At 51.2% G+C, this 22,196-nt stretch overlaps 1 protein-coding gene across 4 annotated transcripts in view; it reads left to right on the forward strand.

Moving 5' to 3' along the window:
* The window catches only part of LOC140409349 (uncharacterized), a 96,834-nt gene that overhangs the window by 58,257 nt on the left and 16,381 nt on the right, over positions 1–22,196 (forward strand). For all 4 annotated transcript variants that reach the window (XM_072497770.1, XM_072497771.1, XM_072497772.1 and 1 more), the window contains 2 exons: positions 1,312–1,442; positions 14,294–15,455. In XM_072497770.1, coding sequence (XP_072353871.1) covers positions 1,312–1,442; positions 14,294–15,455 — 1,293 coding nt within the window. The remainder of the gene's footprint in view (positions 1–1,311; positions 1,443–14,293; positions 15,456–22,196) is intronic.

Below are 22,196 nucleotides of genomic sequence, written 5' to 3' on the forward strand. Positions count from 1 at the left end.
AGTGTAGAGGGAGCTTTACTCAGTATCTAATCCCGTGCTGTACCTGTCCTGGGAGAGTTTGATGATTCAGTTAAAGGAGGTTCAATTTATAAAGGGAGCATTGAAAGATATTGATGAGTAAATAAAACATTTTTTTTTAAAATTTAGCGTACCCAATCATTTTTTCCAATTCAGGGGTAATTTAGGACAGCCAGTTCACCTACCCTGCACATCTTTGTGTTGTGGGGCAAAACCTATGCAAACACAGGGAGAATGCGCAAACTCCACACAGACAGTGAACCAGAGCTGGGATCGCACCTGGGACCTCGGTGCCGTGAGACAGCAGTGCTAACCACTGCGCCACCATGCTGCCCATAAATAAAACACTTGGTGAGGGATGTTGTGCGGAGGCAGGTTTCAACTTTCCTGTACCTGCCGTCCCAGGGGCTACAGGATAAGGTGGTGTCGAGAACAGGAGTAGGAGAGGGGAAGGTCTCAGAGATCGATAAGGAGCTGATGGAGTGGCAGGGGGCCCTGATAGGAGAGGTGAAGAGAAAGTGGGAAGAAGAGTTGGGTGGGGAGTTGGAGGCCGGATTATGGGAGGAGGCCCTGAGGAGAGTTTAATGCGTCCTCGTCATGTGCCAGGCTCAGCCTGACACAGTTTAAGATGGTCCACAGGGCACACATGACTGTGGCCCGGATGGGCAGGTTCTTTGAGGACGTTGAGGATAGGTGTGGGCGCTATGCGGGGGGGTCCTGTGGACCATGCCCATATGTTTTGGGCTTGTCTAAGGGGTTTCTGGCAGGGGTTTGCTGACGTCATGTTAGAGGTATTACAAATGAGGGTGGTGCCGAGTCCAGAGGTGGCGATCTTAGGTGTGTCGGAAGACCCGGGAGCCCATGGGGCGAGAGAGGCCGACGTCCTGGCCTTTGTCTCCCTCGTGGCCTGGAGACTGATCTTACTAGGATGGGGGGACCCGGAGCCCCCGAAGTCGGGGGTGTGGGTTAGCGACATGGCGGGGTTTCTTAGACTCGAAAAAACAAAAATTTGCGTTGAGGGGTTCGTTGGCAGGGGTCTCCCAGAGGTGGCAACCGTTCATCGACTTCTTTGAGAAAAATTAAGCTGTCAGCAGGGGTTGGGGAGGGGGCATGCAGTGTGTGGGAACATCAGAAGTTATCAGAATGAAAACGTGAGGCATCCCAGCCACCCAGCCTCAGACTAACAAAATGGCCAGGTGCTTTATTGAAGAATCACAGTGTACTCAGGGGGACAGGGAGGGGTGATACTGAGGGCTCAGGTGAGCAGAATCTGACCACATCTTTTTGATCAAGGTCAGGGACAGATGAAGCTGCGAATGAAGTCTCCTGGCCCACTCGCAATCCTGGCTGAAGAGGACAGGAGGAAGATTGAAGAAATCAAAGCAGAATTACTTCAAACATCCAATAATTTCATCCACTCCCAGGTAGGGTTGAGAAAGTGTATTTGTTTCTGACCTGTGCTGAACCAGTCCTGGGATTGTTTGATGGGGACAGTGTCGAGGGAACTTTACTCTGTATCTAACCCCGTGCGGTACCTGTCCTGGGAGTGTTTGATGTGGACAGTGTAGAGGGAGCTTTACTCTGTATCTAACCCCGTGCTGTACCCGTCCTGGGAGTGTTTGATGGGGTCAGTGTCGAGGGAACTTTATTCTGTATCTAACCCCGTGCTGTGCCTGTCCTGTGATTGTTTGAAGGGGACAGTGTAGAGGGAACCTTACTCTGTGTCTAACCCCGTGCTGTACCTGTCCTGGGAGTGTTTGATGGGGACAGTGTCGAGGGAGCTTTACTCTGTATCTAACCCTGTGCTGTACCTGTCCTGGGAGTGTTTGATGGGGGATGTAGTGGGACTTTTACTCTGTATCGAATCCTGTGAGACACCAGTTCTGATTGGATATTGACCCTGGCTGCTGAAAATGGTTTACGAGTTGTGTGGCCTGTGTTTGGGTGAAGTGGAGAAAAATATCAGTTGTTTAATTATGTGGTGAGGATTATTCTTCAATATTCGGAAACAACTTCTTTTCTCGTGAGCTAGCTTTGTCAGTGAGTGCGAGCAAACTGATTGAAGTGTTGCTGACTTTGGAATGCTCACTTTATCCTTTGTTCTGCCAAATATGAAAGTGAATGAATCTGGGATGAAATAAACAGAGTTTCTGCCTGCATTACTCTGACCAAGCTGAGGCCCTCAGTGCATTCATCATGAGGTGTGTGTGTGTGTTAGGGTAACTGTTAGTAAACAGAAAGCAACAAGTCTGGACCTGACTCGTGCTCTCAGAGTTGGCCAATGGGAGACGAGCACAATTATATATAGACAAGCCTGGAGACCGTTTCCATTAACAAGAATCAGCATTGCAATTCACTGCATGAGGGTGAGGTACAGTTTCTGCTGTTGTTGTCTCTCCGTTTCCTCTTTCCATTTCCTCTTCCATCTGTATAACCTGTGCTAGGTACTCCTATTGAGCGGAGCAATTGTTCAGTTATGGTATAAACTTATCGGGGCACTCCGATTCATTGGTTTATAACTTGTGATATTTAATCATGTTCAGTTTAACATCAGCGTCATCTAATCATGTTGGCTGTTTAATTCCCTCCACAGCATTGCCCCCTCCCTATCTCTGTGGCGTTATTCTGCTTTACCTGCCACCCCCAGAGACCGCTGCATTCCTCTGCCTGGCATTGCCCGTTAGATGTTTAGCTGCTGTTGTATAAAGAGTCAAAAGGTTCTGCTCCTTTTCCACAAACACCTTTAATTTACTTCAACAGACTCTGCACAAAACTCTTCACATCACATCACCTGACACAAAGGCCACCTGAAGCCCCTTTACATATGTGTCAATTATTGGATACTTAACATAAATGAGACAACTAATTGGAATGTCTCTTAACCCATTACTTAACATTGCCTGTCCCCTCTTTTTGTCACACTGTAAGCAGTTGTGCTTTGCAGTTTCTTCTCCAAACTCTGATGCTGCTCTGTCTGCCACGCCCTTTATTGCCCACCACTCAAAGCAATCCGGGCTGTGTATTAAATGCCGGCTTTGCTAGAGGCACTCTCATCCTAGGAAGAAACGAAAAAGAACTCTGCCTTCATAGCCCATCTTAGAAACAACCCCTTTGATGAAGCCTCTGGCTATCCCTCCTAATTTCTCCCCCTTTAGCTCAACAGCCTTTTCCCTTCACAGCCAGGTGAAGTGTGTTGGTTTCTTTGTGATGCAAATGTTCTTTTCTCACCTTCTACCGGCTCCTGTTCAGTCTAACCAGTCTCTATGGTGTGTAATAGCAGTGATTTCTTCATGGTTAGTCGTTCAGGGACACTTCGGTTCAACCCTGAATGGACAATGAGAGCATCACGTCCAAGCTTGCCTGGCCCTTGTTCAGTGTACACACGCAAGCACATGCAAATCTGTATGCACATGCACACACGAGCAAATACACATGCACACAAACATACAGGCAACAATACATGCAGTTGTGCATTCAAATATCCACGCTGATACATACACACACAGCTGTGCACACATTCACAACTATATTTATATATGTACACAAACATGGATGTGCACACAAAGGTACACATGCATGAAAATATATGTACCTATATATGAAAAACAGGCACACAAACAAACATATATGTGTGCATGCAAAGACACACACACATAGGTCACGTATCCTTTATCTGAAGCTCTTGGTGCTGCTTGCATTTGGATCGTCAGATGTTTTTGGATCTACCATGTATAAGCTGGGCCTAGGAGAATGTGCAGACACCGCACAGACAGTGACTCTAGCCGGGAATTGAACCAGGGACTCTGGAGCTGTGAAGCGACAATGCTAACCACTGTGCTACCGTGCCACCCTGAAGAGGATGTTCCCTCTTGTGGGAGAATCAAGAACTAAAGACCATTGTTTAAAAATAAGGGGTGGCCCATTAAGGACAGAGATGATGTAAATTCTTTCTCTGATGGTTGGGAATCTCTGGAACTCTCCTCACCAGGCAGTGGATGCAGGATCAATTATTCTTTTAAAGGCAGAGCTACATCAGTTTGGGAGCACTGGTAACGGCACCTCTGCCGTTCTCGCCGGCCTGTTGGTCCGGTGGTGGTGGCGGCACTGAGGATCTGGACGCAATGGAGGAGGTATAAGAAGGTGGAGGGTGCGTCAGTCTGGACCCCGATTTGCAATAACCACAGGTTCGCACGGTTCCGGAGTTGGCAGAGAGCAGGAATTAGACGGATGGGAGATCTATTCATGGACGGGAGCTTTCCCAGTCTGAAGGCGCTGGAGGACAACTTCAAGCTGCCGCCGGGGAATGGTTTCAGATATTTACAAGTCCGGGACTTTCTGAGGAAACGGGTGTTGGCTTTCCTGCTAATCCCGCCACGGGGGATACAGGATAGAGTAGTGTCCGGTACCTGGGTGGGGGAGGGGAAAGTGTTGGATATCTATCAGGGGTTGTTGGAGGTGGAGGAGGCCCCGGTGGAGGAACTGAAGGGCAAGTGGGAGGAGGAGCTAGATGGGGAGTTAGAGGCGGGTCTGTGGGCAGACGCCCTAAGCAGGGTTAATTCCTCCTCATCATGTGCCAGGCTCAGTCTAATACAGTTTAAGGTGGTACACCGGGGACACATGGCGGCGGCGAGGATGAGCAAGTTTCTCGGGGTAGAGGATAGATGTGTGAGGTGTGTGGGAAGCCCAGCATGTCCATATGTTTTGGGCATGCCCGAAGCTTGTGGCAGGGGTTTGCCAAGGCAATGCCCAAGGTGCTCGGTACGCGGGTGGTGCCGAGTCCAGAGATAGCGATCTTTGGAGTGTCAGAATACCCGGGAGTTCAGGGAGTGAAAGCGGCCGACGTTCTGGCCTTTGCCTCCCGGTAGCCCGGAGACGGATCCTGTTAATGTGGAGGGAGTCGAGCCCCCGAGTGTGGAGACTTGGGTCAGTGACGTGGCTGGGTTTCTCAAGCTGGAGAAAATAAAGTTTGCCTTGAGGGGGTCAACGCTGGGTTTCTCTCGGAGGCGGCAGCCGTTCGTCGACTTTCTCGGGGAAAATTAAAATGTCAGCAGCAGCAGCATTGTGAAGGGGGGGCGGGTAGGTGCAGTGTGGCTAAGGGATGTACAGAAGGGGTTGGGTGGGAAATGTCTAGTTTACCATGTTGATGTTTATGTTATTATTGTTTTCTTTGTTGTTATAAAAAGTTTGCAAATGCTTCAATAAAAATATATTTTTTAAAAAGGGAGAGCCAGATAGATTCTTTTTAAAAAAAATAATTTTAATTAAAGTTTTCACAAAATATCAACAACAAAATGTAAAAGGAACCCAATAGAATTAAATACAAAACAAAACAACCCAGTGCCCCCTCCCCCCTATACGTAAATAATATATTAACTCCCGCCGAAACACATAGCAAACAAAGCAAATATATACACCCCCTCAGATCCCCCAGTATAGACAAACAAAAATAAAATCGAACCCCCCCCTCCCCCCTGGGTTGCTGCTGCTGCTGACCATTGCCTACCGTTCTGAGGAACCCTTGCACCGATCCCCTGAAGGCAAATTTCACCCTCTCCAATTTAATAAACCCCACCATATCGTTGATCCAGGATTCCACGCTCGGGAGCCTCGCATCCTTCCACTGAAGAAGAATCCTCCGAACGGGCTACCAGGGACGCAAAGGCCAGAATACCGGCCTCTTTCGCCTCCTGCACTCCCGGCTCCTCTGCCACCCCAAATATTGTGAGCCCCCAGCCCGGCTTGACCCTGGATCCTACCACCCTTGACACCGTTCTCGCTATGCCCTTCCAAAATTCCTCCAGTGCTGGGCACGCCCAGAACATATGGGTGTGATTTGCTGGGCTCCCTGAGCACCTACCACACCTGTCCTCACCCCCAAAAAACCGGCTCATCCTTGTCCCGGTCATGTGTGCCCTGTGCAGCACCTTAAACTGTATGAGGCTGAGCCTCGCGCACAAAGAGGAAGAGTTCACCCTCCCTCGGGCATCTGCCCACGTCCCCTCCTCAATCTCCTCCCCCAACTACTCCTCCCACTTACTTTTCAGCACCTCCATCGAGGCCTCCTCCTCCTCCTGCATCGCCTGGTATGTTGCCGAGATCTTCCCCTCTCCAACCCATGCCCCCGAGAGCACCCTGTCCTATACCATGCATGGCGGCAGCAGCGGGAATTCCACCACTTGCCACCTGGCAAACGTCCTTACCTGTAGATACCTAAAACCCGTACTTCTCTAGCTCACCCAGGCTCGCGAACTTCCCATCCACAAACAGGTCTCCCAACCTTCTTATCTCTGCCCTGTACCACCCCGAAAACCCTCCATCTATTCTCCCTGGGACAAACCGGTGGTTCCCCCGTATCGGGGTCACACCGAGGCCCACACTTCCCCCCTGTGCCGCCTCCATTGCCCCCAAATTTTCAGGGCAGCCGCCACCACCGGGCTCGTGGTATACCTCATTGGAGGGAGCAGCAGCGGCGCCGTTGCCAGCGCCTCCAGACTCGTACCTTCACTTCCCCTTCCATCACCCACTTGCGCATCATCGCCGTATTGGCGGCTCAGTAGTACCCACAGAGGTTGGGCAGCGTAAGCTGCCCCCCATCCCTACTCCGCTCCAGGAACACCCTTCTCACCCTCGGAGTCCGTCGCGCCCACACAAACCTCGTTTTACTCATGTTGACCCGTCTAAAGAAGGCCTTTGGGATAAGAATGGGGAGGCACTGGAACAGGAACAAAAACCTTGGGAGCACCGTCATCTTGACTGACTGCACCCTACCCGCCAGGGACAGCGGCAACGCGTCCCACCTTTTAAACTCCTCCTCCATTTGCTCCACCAGCCTCGTGAAATTAAGTCTATGCAGGGCCCCCCCAGCTCTTGGCCACCTGGACCCCCAAATACCTGAAGCTCCTCTCCGCCCTTTTTAGTGGGAGCTCGCCAGCCCCCTCTCCTGGTCCCCTGGGTGAACCACAAACAACTCGCTCTTCCCCATGTTGAGCTTGTACCCTGAGAAATCCCCAAACTCCCTGAGGATCCTCATTACCTCCGGCATTCCCCCCACCGGGTCCGCCACATATAGCAGCAAGTTGTCCGCATAGAGTGACACCCTATGCTCCTCCCCACCCCGCACCAGCCACTTCCAGTTCCTCGACTCCCTCAGTGCCATAGCCAGGGGTTCAATCGCCAGCGCGAAGAGCAGGGGGGACAAGGGACACCCCTGCCTCGTCCCTCGATGCAACCGAAAGTACTCAGACCTCCTCTTGTTCGTGGCCACACTCGCCATCGGGACCTCGTCCAACAGCCTAACCCACCTGACAAACCCCTCCCCAAACCCGAACCTCTTCAGCACCTCCCACAAGTACCCCCACTCTACCCTATCGAAGGCCTTCTCAGCGTCCATCGCCGCACTATCTCCGCCTCCCCCTCCCTCGCCGGCATCATAATAACGTTCAGGAGCCTCCACACATTCACGTTCAACTGCCTCCCCTTCACGAACCCCGTCTGGTCTTCATGGATGACCTGCGGCACACAATTCTCAATTCTCGTGGCTAAGACCGTCGCCAGTACCTTGGCATCTACATTTAACAATGAAATCGGCCTGTAAGACCCACACTGCAGGGGATCCTTGTCCCGCTTCAGGATCAAGGAGATCAGTCCCCGGGACATCGTCGGGGCCAATGCCCCCCCCCCTCCCTTGCCTCGTTGAAGGTCCTAACCAGCAACGGGCCCAACAGGTCCACATATTTTTTATAAAATTCGACCGGGAAACCGTCCGGCCCCGGTGCCTTCCCCGCCTGCATGCTCCCTATCTCTTTGGCCAGCTCCTCCAACCCAAATGGGGCCCCTAATCCCGCCACCAGTCCCTCCTCCACCTTCGGGAACTTCAGTTGGTCCAGAAAGCGGCCCATCCCTCCCTCCTCCAGTAGGGGCTCGGAACGATGCAGTTCCTCCTTAAAGTCCCTGAAGACCCCATTGATGCCAACCCCACTCCGCACCACACTCTCCCCCACCCCCAATCCTTAATTCCCCCAATCTCCCTAGCTGCATCCCGCTTCCGAAGCTGATGCGCCAGCATCCGACTTGCCTTTTCCCCATATTCATAAATCGCCCCCTGGGCCTTTCTCCACTGAGCCTCCGCCTTCCTGGTGGTCAACAGGTCGAATTCGGCCTGGAGGCTACGCCTCTCCCTCAACAGTCCCTCCTCCGGCACCTCCGCATACCCCCTGTCTACCCTCACCATCTCCCCCACCAACCTCTCCCTCTCCCTCTGCTCTCTCCTCTCCTTGTGGGCCCTAATGGAGTTCAGCTCTTCCCTAGCCAGCGTCTCCCAGACCATCCCCACTCAGACCTCCCCGTTACCGTTGGCCTCCAGGTATCTCTCTATGCTTCTTCGGACCCGCTCGCTCACCTCCTCGTCCGACAACAGCCCCACCTCCAAGCACCACAACGAGCGCTGGTCCCTCTCCTCCCCCAGCTCTAGGTCTACCCAATGCGGGGCGTGATCCGAAAAGGCTATCGCCGAGTACTACCCTGCTATCCTCTACTTTTGCAATCCGCGCCCTGCTCATAACAAAAAAAGTCGATCCGGGAATAGGCCTTATGAACGTGCGAGAAGAATGAAAATCCTCTAGCCCCCGGCCTTGTAAATCTCCAAGGGTCCACCCCTCCCATCTGATCCATAAACCCCCTCAGCACTTTAGCCGCCTCCGACCCATCCTGGACCTGGAGCGATCCAGTGCCGGATCCAACACCGTGTTAAAGTCCCCCCCCATTATCAGGCCCCCCACTTCCAAGTCCGGGATCCAACCCAACATGCGCCGCATAAAACCCGCATCGTCCCAGTTCAGGGCGTACACGTTGACCAGCACCACACTCTCCCCTTGCAGCTTACCACTTACCATTACGTACCTTCCGCCATTGTCTGTCACAATGCTCGACGCCTCGAACGACACCCTCTTTCCCACCAAGATCGCCACCCCCGATTTTTGGCATCCAGCCCCGAATGAAACACCTGGCCTTCCTCAATCTTACCTGGTCTGCCACCTTCAGGTGTGTCTCCTGGAGCATGACCACATCCGCCTTCAGCCCCTTCAGGTGTGCGAACACCCGGGCCTGCTTAACCGGCCCGTTCAGCCCCCTTACGTTCTAGGTTAGCAGTCGGGTCAGGGAGCTACCCGCCCTCCTCCCCCGCCGACTAGCCATAACCCCTCCTCGGCCAGCCACGCGCCAGCGCCCCACGCCCGGCCCATTCCCCGCGGCGGCAGACCCCCGTCCCAACACCCTCTACTCGCTCCAGCTCCCCCTTGACCATACCAGCAGCAACCCGATTCCCCACCCCACCACCCCCCAGCTAGGACTCCTCCTAGCTGCATTGCTCCCCCCATTGCACTCCCGCAAGTACTGCTGACCCCGGCTGCTCCCGCCTCTCCTTCGACTCCTCCCATTGTGGGACTTCCCCTCCCGTTCCATGACCCACCAGCAGGCTCTCCGCCTCCCCCTTCCATCCCAAGCTCGGCCAGCCACGTGCCCGCGCTTCCCCGCCCCGGCCCCACACCCTCCAGCCTTCAGTGTGGGAAAAAGCCTGAACAAAGGCCCACGCCTCCTCCGTGGACTCAAAATAATGGTGCCGGTACTTGTAGGTGACCCACAGACGCGCCGGCTGCAGCATGCCAATCTTCACCCCCTTCCTGTGCAGCACCGCCTTCGCCCAGTTGTACCCGGCCCTCTTCTTCGCCACCTCCGCGCTCCAGTCCTGATTTACTCGAACCTCCGCATTCTCCCACCTGCTGCTCCTCTCTTTCTTGGCCCACCTGAGTGCGCACTGGCGATCAGCGAACCGATGAAACTGCACCAGCATCGCCCACGGCGGCTCATTAGCCTTGGGCCTCCTCGCCAGCTCTCCATGGGCCCCTTCCAGTTCCAGGGCCCCCTGAAAGGACCCCACTCCCATCAGCGAGTTTAACATGGTGACCACATAGGCCCCCACGTCCAACCCCTCCAGCCCCTCCATGAGGCCCAGGATCCGCAGATTCTTCCGCCTTGACCGAATCTCCAACTCCTCGAACCATTCCTGCCATTTCTTGTGGAGCGCCTTGTGCGCCTCCACCTTTACCGTTAGACCCAAGATCTCGTCCTCGTTATCTGAGATCTCTTGTCAGACCTCGTGGATCGCCACCCCCTGGACCGCCTGGGTCTCCAGCAGCTTATCAATAGAAGCCTTCATCGGCTCCAGCAGGTCCGATTTGAGCTCCCTGAAGCAGCGCTGGATAACCTCCTGCTGCTCCTGTGCCCACTGCATCCACGCTGCCTGGTCCCCGCCCGCCGCCATCTTGCTCTTCTTCCCTCGCAGTTTCTTTGGCTTCACCACCACTTTTTTAGTCGCCCCGCTCCTGGTCCAAGCCATACACTGTCGGGGGAATGTTGCAGTCTTCTTCCCACATTGGGAAATGTCGAAAAAATGCCGTTGGGGTCCCTGAAAAGTCCGTTCCAAGCCGGAGCTGCCGAACGTGCGACTTAGCTCCGCATAGCCGCAACCGGAAGTGCCAGATAGATTCTTGATAAGCAAGGGGGTGAGAGGTTATTGGGGGTCAGCAGGAATGTGAAGTTGAGGTTACAGTCGGGTCACCCATGATCTTGTTAAGTGGCAGAGCAGGCCTGAGGGGCTAAATGGCCTGTCCCTGCTCCCAATTTATATGTTTACAATCCCTAAACTTAGGCTCAGCTACAGTCTGCAAATGCAATCTCTATTTGCCAACTCCCGCACCCTGTTAACTTCTTACCTGTTAACACTTATTACACTTGCAATATAATATTACATTGCTTTAACATGCAACTGAACTGCACAGTCCTCCAGAAGAATATTGGTTTGAAGATGTACGGAGAATGGAATCCGCTTATTGACACAAGTAGGCTTCAAATGAAATTACTGTGAAAAGCCCCTAGTCGCCACATTCCGGCGCCTGTTCGGGGAGGCTGGTACGGGAATTGAACCGTGCTGCTGGCCTGCCTTGGTCTGCTTTAAAAGCCAGCGATTTAACCCAGTGTGCTAAACCAGCACCTATATAAGAATAAAGGATATTTGACTTGTGTATATAGATGTTGCACATGCATATATATCACACAAGGACATATGTGTCTGCCCACATACATGCTGATTTATATGTACATTCAAATGTGTATATGTGAATGTACATACTTGTACATGTTGACACATGCGTGCACACATGCTGACGCACAAACACATACACTTTGTTTTACCACAATAGTAACTGATTAATGATCGGGAAGTTAATTTTCACCCCCTTGACTCAGGGACATTGAAATATATTGCAGAACCTGATCGCCTTTTTGCCAGCTGAGCTCAGTTAACTCAGCACCAATCGGGCACTGTAGCAGGCAGTTTCCTGTACACATCCCAAGCCAGGCCACTGGGTGGGGTTCACGAGGCTGGGACTCTGCACTCAAGCCAGATTCACAAGCTCAGGTTTCTTTATTGCAGGCGCGGATTGCTTCAGCAGCAGCTGCCAGGGTGTAAGTTGCTTTGCTTTAATTTTTTAAAATCCCTGTGGTGTGTAAACTCTCCACCGCTGTTTGATCCATGAAGTATGGTTACAGCCAAGATTGTCGGCTACACATGGTGTCCAGCAAATGCATGCAGTTTGTCCACTGGGTGTCTCCCTCTCTCTCTATCCTTCCCGGTGATGCATGCTTTGAATCTGAGCTGACTGGCATGGATTGGAGGTTGGCTTTGCACGTATCTTGTGTAGTGAACCCAGTTAGTTAGGGGAATGAGAGGGTTACCTGTCTCCTTGCAGAGCATGGTGCCTTGCAGATTGGACGTGTGATGCTGATGCAGGAATCGTTAACTCAGTGCATTCCATGCAAGAGACAGAGTTGTAGTTCACAGAAAAAAACTTTTGAGAAATGCTGGCCAATATTCGAGTGATAATTATAATAGGAAGAATGAGGAGACCCAATGCAAACTAAGTGATGCACTCTCAATGGGGATGAAAGAGCAACGAGAATGAGGGGGTTTTGTGCACACATATTTCAGAGTGGTGGCCAATAAAGGGTACGTGATCCTGAACTTAAACAGAGAGCGTGCAAAAGCCCAGAGCCCGATTGTAGAACAGCATTTCAGACCCGGCTGGAACATTGTGTCCAATTCTAAGCAGCAGGCGTTCGGAATGATGTGCAGGCTTTGGAGAGAGTACTGAAGGGATTAACCAGAATGGTTCCAGGATTGAAGGATTACAGTAATTTGGAGAGATCGGAGAAGCTGGGCTGGTCCTCCAGAAAGTTAAATGTGACTTTATAGAGGTGCTCTAAATGGTGAAGGGTTTTGATGAGTGTAATAATCCACAGCAGGCAGGGGTTCCGTCACCACACCAGTATTTATTTGCAATAACTATATACAAGAGCATCTCCAAACAGTGCTGCTGGCATTCCAGTCGACTTAAGACTGCCTCACAAAGCCTACACAGGTGCTTATATGGGCCCCCTCATTGAACTACCATTGAGGGAGCTCGTACTCCAATTGGCCAACCAATAATGCCAATTGGAGGTCATTACAATGAGGAAATAAAGAGAAGCTGTTTCCAATGACTGGGTCGATAATCACAGGGTGCAGATTTAAGGGGATTGACAGGAGAACGAGTGCGGCATAAAGAAACTCATTGCATTAAAAGGTGTTTAGGATTTGAAATGAGCTGTCTGGGTGGCGGATACAGATTCAAAAGTTAAATACATAATGGCGAAACATTGCAGGGATGCGGGAAGGAGCAGGTGAGTGAGACCAACCGGATTGTTGTTCAGAAGAGTTTGTGCGGGCTTGGTGGGCAGACTGGCCCCCTCCCTTGCGGTATGATTCAGAGTGCAAGGCTTCTGGATCGGGGCTCCCAGTGGCTGAATGCAGTCAGTGCAACTGAGCCGGGTACAAGTCAACTATCTGGCACCTTGCAAGGACCTCAGTCATGTTCTGTGTTCCCTGCAGCTTAAAAGAACGGGAGGTCTCGCATTGAAGCATGGAAAATGATTAAGGTTGCTTGACAGGGTAGATGCTGAGAAAATATTTCCCCTGGCTGGGGAATCTAGAATAAGGTCTCAGGACAAAGTGATTGGCTGTTTCGGACTGAGAGGAGGAGAAATTTCACTCGGAGGATTGTGAATCTTTGGAATTCTCCATCCCAGAGAGCCGTGGATGTTCAGTTGCTGAGTATATTGAAGAGGTTTCTTTGTGTGTTACAGGATTTAAGGGGTTAAAGATCAGCCGTGACCTTGCTGGGAGGGCGGAACATGCTCCAGGGGCCGATTGACCTCCCTCTGTTTCTGTGACATCAGTCGATGTCCGTGTCAGCGGCCTCACAGCGGAGGAAAGCAGCCCGGGCCTCTGCTGCTGATAACCCGGCCCCTCATTGTCACTTTCCACCTAGAATCACAGAATCATAGAATTTACAGTGCAGAAGGAGGCCACTCGGCCGATCGAGTCTGCACCAGCCCCTGGAAAGAGCCCCTATACCCGTAACTCAGTCACCCCACCCGACCTTTTTGGACACTAAGGGCTATCTAACATGGCCAATCCAGCTAACCTGCACATCTTTGGACTGTGGGAGGAAACCAGAGCACCCGGAGGAAACCCACGCACACATGGGGAGAACGTGCAGACTCTTCCAAGCCAGGAATCGAACCTGGGACCCTGGAGCTGTGAAGCAACAGTGCTAACCGCTGTCCTACGTGCCTCCCCGAACCTGGTCCAAGCTCATGCAATGAATAGTTCCCTTTTTTAAAAAAAAATGTAATTTTTTTTTTTCCCAATTAAGGGGCAATTTAGCGTGGCCAATCCACCTAACCTGCACAGCCTTTTGGGCTGTGGGGGTGAGACCCACGCAGACACGGGGAGAATGTGCAAACTCCACACAGACAGTGACCCGGGGCCGGGATCGAGAAATGAATAGTTCCCTGGCTGAGCTGGCAGTATGCAGCTGAGGATAGGAAACTGTGTTTGGAGATGCCAGAGCCTTGAGGTGAGAGTTGTCTAATCATAGAAAGATTACAGCACAAAAGGGGGCCATTCGATCCTTGTGGTCTGAACTAGCTCTCTGGAAGAGCAACTCAGCAAGTACCACACTCCTGCATTTCGTGGTAGATCTTATCCTTTCCAATTCCCTTTCACCAGCGCCCGATCAAATCTCCCTTCACCACGCTCTCAAGGAGTTTGTTATAGCCTCAAACTAAAAGTGAGGCAGTGCTGAACAAAGAGATGAAATAACCTTTGTGTTTTTGGCAGGATGGATGTTCAGTGGATGCTGAGGATTTATCGTTGCCGTCAGACCTTGCATCATCAGTAGACGCCTCCCCAGAGATTGAGCCGGCCCCCCTCCCCCCTCCAGAATTCCAATCTGTCAGCACAGCACGATCCCAGATCTCCAGCCAGCTCCAGAAACTTTCCGATAACCTGTTTGATACCACCGTGCAGCTGCGGACTCCCCTGCGCAGGAACATGGACAAGCAGCTGAAAGCCATGGATCTGGACTCCCCCGTGAGTGACTGCACCCAGTCCCCTCCATCACAGCCTGCGAAGCCCATCATCGCCATCACCTTCTCCTCCCGCAGGAAGCCCCCTTCCTCCAGCCCACAGTTCAGCACTCCACTCCCCAAGGAGATCCCCAGTCAACAGCACGGGGCCACCAACAGATCTGATGAGGGTTCTCCCAGCTGCATCCGGACAGTGAGAGAAGAGTTAGCCCAGCTGCCAACCCACATGTTCTGCGAGGAACAGGAGGAGCGCCGGCAAAGCGGCCCAAAGCAGAGCGAGCAGCTCGCCAGTGAGAGCAGTATTCAGGGACAGACTATGCCGGATACTGGTGAGCTACCCTGTACCGTCACTTCCACGGGACAGAAGCCCAGCTCCAACTCTCCAGATCCCTGTAGCCCCTCTCCCACCAGGACTGTACTTTCACACATTCGGGTAACCCTTTCTCCCAAGCGGCCAGCTGCCCCCAGAGCTCTTCCCGATAGCATCCCCACACCGCTTGGGAACCTCGGGGTTGCAGAGACACAACCGACAGGAGAAGGACCACAGCCAGCTCTTCCCCCACCCCAGCACGACACTCCAGACATGCCCTGTTCTGTTGCCTGTCAGCCAGCTGGCCAGGGGCCACCATACCCCCCTCTTCCCATGCCTATTCCGGCCTTTTACCCCAGCTTCCTGCCCTTGTTCGCTTGCACCTCTGAAGGCAAGCCAGAGCCGAGGATTCCAATCACGCGCGATGGCAGCAAGGTGGACGTGTCCACTCAGACAATCATCCGGCCCTCAATGGAGCTGCCAATTCCTGCTGCCGTTACGGTGGAGCAGGAGGTGTCGACGCAAACCAGGAGAACCCCGCCAGGTGGGGCATCAAGGACAACTATCAGCACCTCCAGTCACACACTGGCCACGCAGGGTACAGGTAGGTAGCCAGACTACTAAACCGAGAAATCTGTATTCCAGAATGAGTTCTCAACTCAAATCTGTAAATACTGTGGTATTGTACAAGAGGCTGAGCCGTAAGAATTTATATCACTGGCGTGGGAGAATAGCAACAGGAATAGGGATCAACGTCCTCCCTCAAACTAGCTCGGTCATCCCCTAGCCTCTCTGCCCTGTTGATTCCAATGGTCATTTTTAATACTTTGATTGGATTACAACACTGTCTTGAACTCCAGGGAATATAAAGTTTCTGTACCTGTTCTCATAATGCAACCCTCTAAGCCCCAGTTTCCTTCTGACAAATCTGTGTTACTCTCCTCTCTTTTCCCCCCCCCCCCCCCCCCCTTCCCGTCTCCCATGTCAATACAGCCTTCCTGAGGTGCAATCCCCAAAACTGAACACCATTACTCTAAATGGACCCTGACCAATGCTCTGTACAACTGAAATATCACTTCCACCCCACAGTCTTAGATTAGGGCCAACATTTCATTGATTAGCTTTTAATTTGTTTTTGTACCTGGTCCATCAGCTTTTAATGATTGGTGAACTGATGAAAACCTCTATGTTCCTTCACAGCTTCACAGGGGAGGCAGTGGCACAGTGGTATTGTTGCTGGACAGTAGTCCAGAGACCCGGAGACGTTCTCTGGGGACGCGGGTTCGAATCCCACCATGGCAGATGGTGAAATTTGAATTCAATTTTAAAAATCTGGAATTAAAAGGTACACTAAAAGATTTGTTTCTTAGGGGCCGGTTTGCAGGATTGAAGGAGCTGGAAGCGAAGTATGGGCTGGAGCAGGGGGAAATGTTTCGATACATGCAGGTTCGAGATTTTGCCAGAAAGAAGATACAGAGCTTCCTGGTGGAGCCGGCCTCCACATTGCTGGAGGAGGTGCTGACGACAGGGGGATTGGAGAAGGGGGTAGTGTCGGCGGTTTACGGAGCTATTTGGAGGAGGAGAAGGCACCACTGGAAGGGATCAAAGCAAAGTGGGAGGAAGAGTTGGGAGAGGATATGAAGGAGGGGTTCTGGTGTGAGGTGCTCCGTAGAGTGAATTCCTCCACCTTGTGCGCGAGGTTGGGGCTGATACAGCTGACGTTGGTATACAGAGCACACCTCACGAGGGCGAGGATGAGCCGATTCTTTGAAGGAGTAGAAGATGTGTGTGAATTTTGTGGGGGGGTGGGGGCACCGGTAGTCACGTTCATATGTTTTGGTCTTATCCAAAGCTGGAGGATTACTGGAAGGAGGTGTTTAGGGTAGTTTCTAAAGTGGTGCACGTGAAACTGGACCCGGGCTCCCGGGAGGCCATATTCGGGGGTCGGACCAGCCAGGGTTGGAAACGGGGGCGGAGGCAGATGTTGTAGCCTTCGCCTCATTGATCGCCCGAAGGCAGACCCTGATACGTTGGAGAGCAGCCTCTCCACCCTGTGCCCTGGCGTGGCGGGGGGACCTGTTGGAATTCTTGACTCTTGAGAAGGTTAAGTTTGAACTGAGGGGAAGGATGGAGGGGTTCATCGTGCACTTTCAAGAACTGGATAACATCGAACATTAGCTGGGGGGGTGGGTGGGAGGGTTGGGGGAGGGGAGCTGTGTGTGTTAATGGCGACTGGGTGATCCCTAATTCCATTTTGTCATTTGTTTGTGTGAACATGCGGGCTAATGTTTGGGGTTTGGTGGGAGGATGGGATAGTTATTGATATGGGGATTGACATATTTGTTACAGATTATGGTTTATTGTTGGTGGGTGTAAATTTGGGAGAAAATGTGAAAAATATTTTTTAAAAAGAGGTCTAAAAGGTGACCATGAAACCATTGCCGATTGTCGTAAAAACCCATCGGGTTCACTGATGTCCTTTAGGGAAGGAAATCTGCCGTCCTTACCCGGTCTGGCCTACATGTGACTCCAGACCCACAGCAATGTGGTTGACTCGTAAATGCCCGCAGGGATGGGCAACAAACGCTGTCCCAGCCAGCAAAGCCCGCATCCCATCAACAAATTCAAAGAAAAAGCTCTCAGTTTCTCACTATTTAGAAAATATTATGGGTTGCCACTCTGGGCACTGAAATGAATAACGCCATACTTGCCAGTTAAGACAGCTTTGCCCACTCCTGAAGTACTGGGCCAGACTTAACTTTGTTTGATGGAATGGGTGGCGCAGTGGGTTAGCCCTGCAGCCTCACGGCGCCGAGGTCCCAGGTTCGATCCCGGCTCTGGGTCACTGTCCGTGTGGAGTTTGCACATTCTTCCCGTGTTTGCATGGGTTTCGCCCCCACAACGCAAAGATGTGCAGGCTAGGTGATTGGCCACGCTAAATTGCCCCTCAATTGGAAAAAATCAATTGGGTACTCTAAATTTATAACAAAAAACTTTGTTTGATGGAATGGGTTTCAGGTGAGTTGAAATCGTGCCCAGTCTGTCTATCCACATCCTGTTCCTATCTGCACAGCACTCTTGCGAGGTTGTGTGACAGCCTTTTGGGTTCAGATTTCAAGTCCCACTCCAGGCCTTAAGCACGAAAATCAAGGCTGACACTTCAGCATAGCACTGAGGGAGTGCTGCATTGTTGGAGGTGCTGTCTTTCAGATCAGACATTAACCTGAGGCTTCACCTTCCTCTTCGTGTGAGTGTTAAGAAAATCCCTAGGGATTATTTTGAAGACGAGCAGGGGAATTAATCTCCCGTCTCTTGTCCCTCAATTAACATCACAAAAAGCAGATTATCTGGTCACTGACCCATTGCTGTTTGTCAGATCTTGCTGTGTATCAATTGACTGTCATGTTTCCTACATTACAACAGTGACTGCACTCCGCTGATGTTATCTCAAAACCCAGTGGGGTAACCTGGGACGCCGGTTCTGAGTGGTGTATATTTTCAATTTGGGAAACTGTGAGAAAAGATATGCAAACCAGGGAGGAATAATCCAGTCGTTTTGTCATCAATTAATGAAGAATATTTCTTACCTTAAAAGAGAAACACATGACAAGAAGGATTATAACATACTACAACAGTACATTTAACTACCTGATAGCTTTTCACACACACAGTATTACATGAGGTTACCCCTGTGTTCTCAGCTACCTACGTTTTCTGAACTCTTGAGATGCCCCTTGTTCCCAAACAAATCCAATGTTCTGCAACTCCATGAGCTGAATCCAGCAGATAATTACCATCCAGGTTTGTCCGTGTTTGGGGTAAACCCTTTTCAGTTTCAGCGACCACGTAATCTTCACGGTTCGAGTTTTGGATTTCAGTCGGCTGCCCTTCTAGCAATGACTTGTTTTCAGGAGAGACTGTTTTCAGCAGCTGGGTGTGACTTGTACATTTAAAAGCTTTGCTATTGTTAACCCCCCCCGGATTGTCAGCTATTGACCAATTCCACCGATTTTGCTTCAGGCCCACGTCTCAAAGCTTTCCAAGGTTACACCGTCTGCCCCCAAACAAGTCTCGGCCATTGCCAGAATCATGTTGCAGTCTCCCTGTTTTAAATCCCGTGCCTCCTCAATTGGGTCCCACACTTTCCTCACTCACGTTACGTTTAAAAGTCACAAATTCCCCGACACCCAAGGGAGTATGCTTTTCAGAATCCTGCCAAAGACTCCCCAATTTTGTTGAGAACCCCGCTGATGTTAAATGCGAGGGTTCCTAAAACCCCGGAGGGTAGCTTGGACCACCGGTTCTGAGTGGAGTATATTTTTATCCACATAGAAAATAGGAGCGGGAGTCAGTCATTTGGCCTATTGAGCCTGCTCCGCCATTCAGTATGATCATAGCTGATCCTCTAACTCAACAAAACGCTCACACCCCCTCCCTACAACCCTTGACACGTTTTCGAATCGTATCTATTTTCTTCTTAAATATATTCAGAGATCTGGCCTTCACAGACTCTGTGGTAGGGAATTCCGCAGGCTCACCATCCTCTTGAGTAAAGAAGCTGCTCCTCATCTCAGTCCTAAATGGCCTCCCGTATCCTGAGACTGTGACCCCTTGTCCTAGACCACCCCCCCACCCCCCCCGAAAAGCCGGTGCAAACAGCATCGCTGCATCCAGTCTGTCCCACCCTATCAGAATTTTATACAGTTCAGTGAGATCCCCTCTCATTCTTACGAAGTCCAGTGAATAGAGGCCCCATTTACCCAATCTCTCCTCGTACGACAATCCTGCCATTGCACAAATCAGTCTGGTGAACCATTGCTGCACTCCCTCAATGGAAAATATATCCTTTCTATGGTGAGACTAAAACGACACACAGCACCCCCAATGTGGTCTCACCAAGGCCCCTCGGAAATGCAGTGAGGCATCCCTATCTGTTACTGGGGTATTTTCTGGGTCAGTTCTGTTATGTTTAGCTGGGGTATTTATGTGGTTATGAGTTTATTCATGAAGGCCCCGCCTTCTCAACCTTGCCCCTCGCCTGAGGTGTGGTGACCCTCAGATTAAATCACCACCAGCCAGCTCTCCTCCTCAAAGGGGAAAGCAGCCTGTGGTCACCTGAACTATGGCGACTTTACCTTTATTTGTATGGGTCAGTTCTGTTATGTTTAACTGGGTATTTATGTGGGTTGGAATACTCTGGTATCTGTTGCTGGGGTATTTAAATGGCTCATTTTGTCCTGTTCTGTTTAACTGGGGTATTTATAGCGGGCAGATTGCTCTGTTTACCGGGGGTATTTATAGCGGGCAGATTGCTCTGTTTACTGGGGGTATTTGTAGCGGGCAGATTGCTCTGTTTACCGGGGGTATTTATAGCGGGCAGATTGCTCTGTTTAACTGGGGTATTTATAGCGGGCAGATTGCTCTGTTTAACTGGGGTATTTATAGCGGGCAGATTGCTCTGTTTACTGGGGTATTTATAGGGGGCAGATTGCTCTGTTTACCGGGGGTATTTGTCGCGGGCAGATTGCTCTGTTTACCGGGGGTATTTGTAGCGGGCAGATTACTCTGTTTACCGGGGGTATTTGTAGCGGGCAGATTGCTCTGTTGACCGGGGGTATTTATAGCGGGCAGATTGCTCTGTTTACCGGGGGTATTTATAGCGGGCAGATTGCTCTGTTTAACTGGGGTATTTATAGCGGGCAGATTGCTCTGTTTACCGGGGGTATTTATAGCGGGCAGATTGCTCTGTTTACTGGGGGTATTTGTAGCGGGCAGATTGCTCTGTTTACCGGGGGTATTTATAGCGGGCAGATTGCTCTGTTTAACTGGGGTATTTATAGCGGGAAGATTGCTCTGTTTACCGGGGGTATTTATAGCGGGTAGATTGCTCTGTTTACCGGGGGTATTTGTAGCGGGCAGATTGCTGTTTACCGGGGGTATTTATAGCGGGCAGATTGCTCTGTTTACCGGGGGTATTTGTAGCGGGCAGATTGCTCTGTTTACCGGGGGTATTTGTAGCGGGCAGATTGCTCTGTTTACCGGGGGTATTTGTAACGGGCAGATTGCTCTGTTTACCGGGGGTATTTATAGCGGGCAGATTGCTCTGTTTACCGGGGGTACTTATGGCGGGCAGATTGCTCTGTTTACCAGGGGGTATTTATAGGGGGCAGATTGCTCTGTTTACCGGGGGTATTTGTAGCGGGCAGATTGCTCTGTTTACCGGGGGTATTTATAGCGGGCAGATTGCTCTGTTTACCGTGGGTATTTGTCGCGGGCAGATTGCTCCGTTTACCGGGGGTATTTGTAGCGGGCAGATTGCTCTGTTTACCGGGGGTATTTGTAGTGGGCAGATTGCTCTGTTTACCAGGGGTATTTATAGCGGGCAGATTGTTCTGTTTAACTGGGGTATTTATAGCAGGCAGATTGCTCTGTTTCGCGGGGGTATTTATAGCGGGCAGATTGCTCTGTTTACCGGGGGTATTTATAGCGGGCAGATTGCTCTGTTTAACTGGGGTATTTATAGCGGGCAGATTGCTCTGTTTAACTGGGGTATTTATAGCAGGCAGATTGCTCTGTTTACTGGGGTATTTATAGGGGGCAGATTGCTCTGTTTACCGGGGGTATTTGTCGCGGGCAGATTGCTCTGTTTACCGGGGGTATTTGTAGCGGGCAGATTGCTCTGTTTACCGGGGGTATTTGTAGCGGGCAGATTGCTCTGTTTACCGGGGGTATTTATAGCGGGCAGATTGCTCTGTTTACCGGGGGTATTTATAGCGGGCAGATTGTTCTGTTTACCGGGGGTATTTATAGCGGGCAGATTGCTCTGTTTAACTGGGGTATTTGTAGCGGGCAGATTGCTCTGTTTACCGGGGGTATTTATAGGGGGCAGATTGCTCTGTTTAACTGGGGTATTTGTCGCGGGCAGATTGCTCTGTTTAACTGGGGTATTTGTAGCGGGCAGATTGCTCTGTTTACCGGGGGTATTTGCCGCGGGCAGATTGCTCTGTTTACGGGGGGTATTTATAGCGGGCAGATTGCTCTGTTTAACCGGGGTATTAATAGGGGGCAGATTGCTCTGTTAAACTGGGGTATTTGTAGCGGGCAGATTGCTCTGTTTAACTGGGAGTATTTATAGGGGGCAGATTGCTCTGTTTAACTGGGGTATTTGTCGCGGGCAGATTGCTCTGTTTACCGGGGGTATTTATAGCGGGCAGATTGCTCTGTTTAACTGGGGTATTTGTAGTGGGCAGATTGCTCTGTTTAACTGGGGGTATTTGTAGGGGGCAGATTGCTCTGTTTACCGGGGGTATTTATAGCGGGCAGATTGCTCTGTTTAACTGGGGTA

The sequence above is a fragment of the Scyliorhinus torazame genome, chromosome 3 (genome assembly GCF_047496885.1).
Source record: "Scyliorhinus torazame isolate Kashiwa2021f chromosome 3, sScyTor2.1, whole genome shotgun sequence".
Taxonomy (NCBI): Eukaryota; Metazoa; Chordata; class Chondrichthyes; order Carcharhiniformes; family Scyliorhinidae; genus Scyliorhinus; species Scyliorhinus torazame.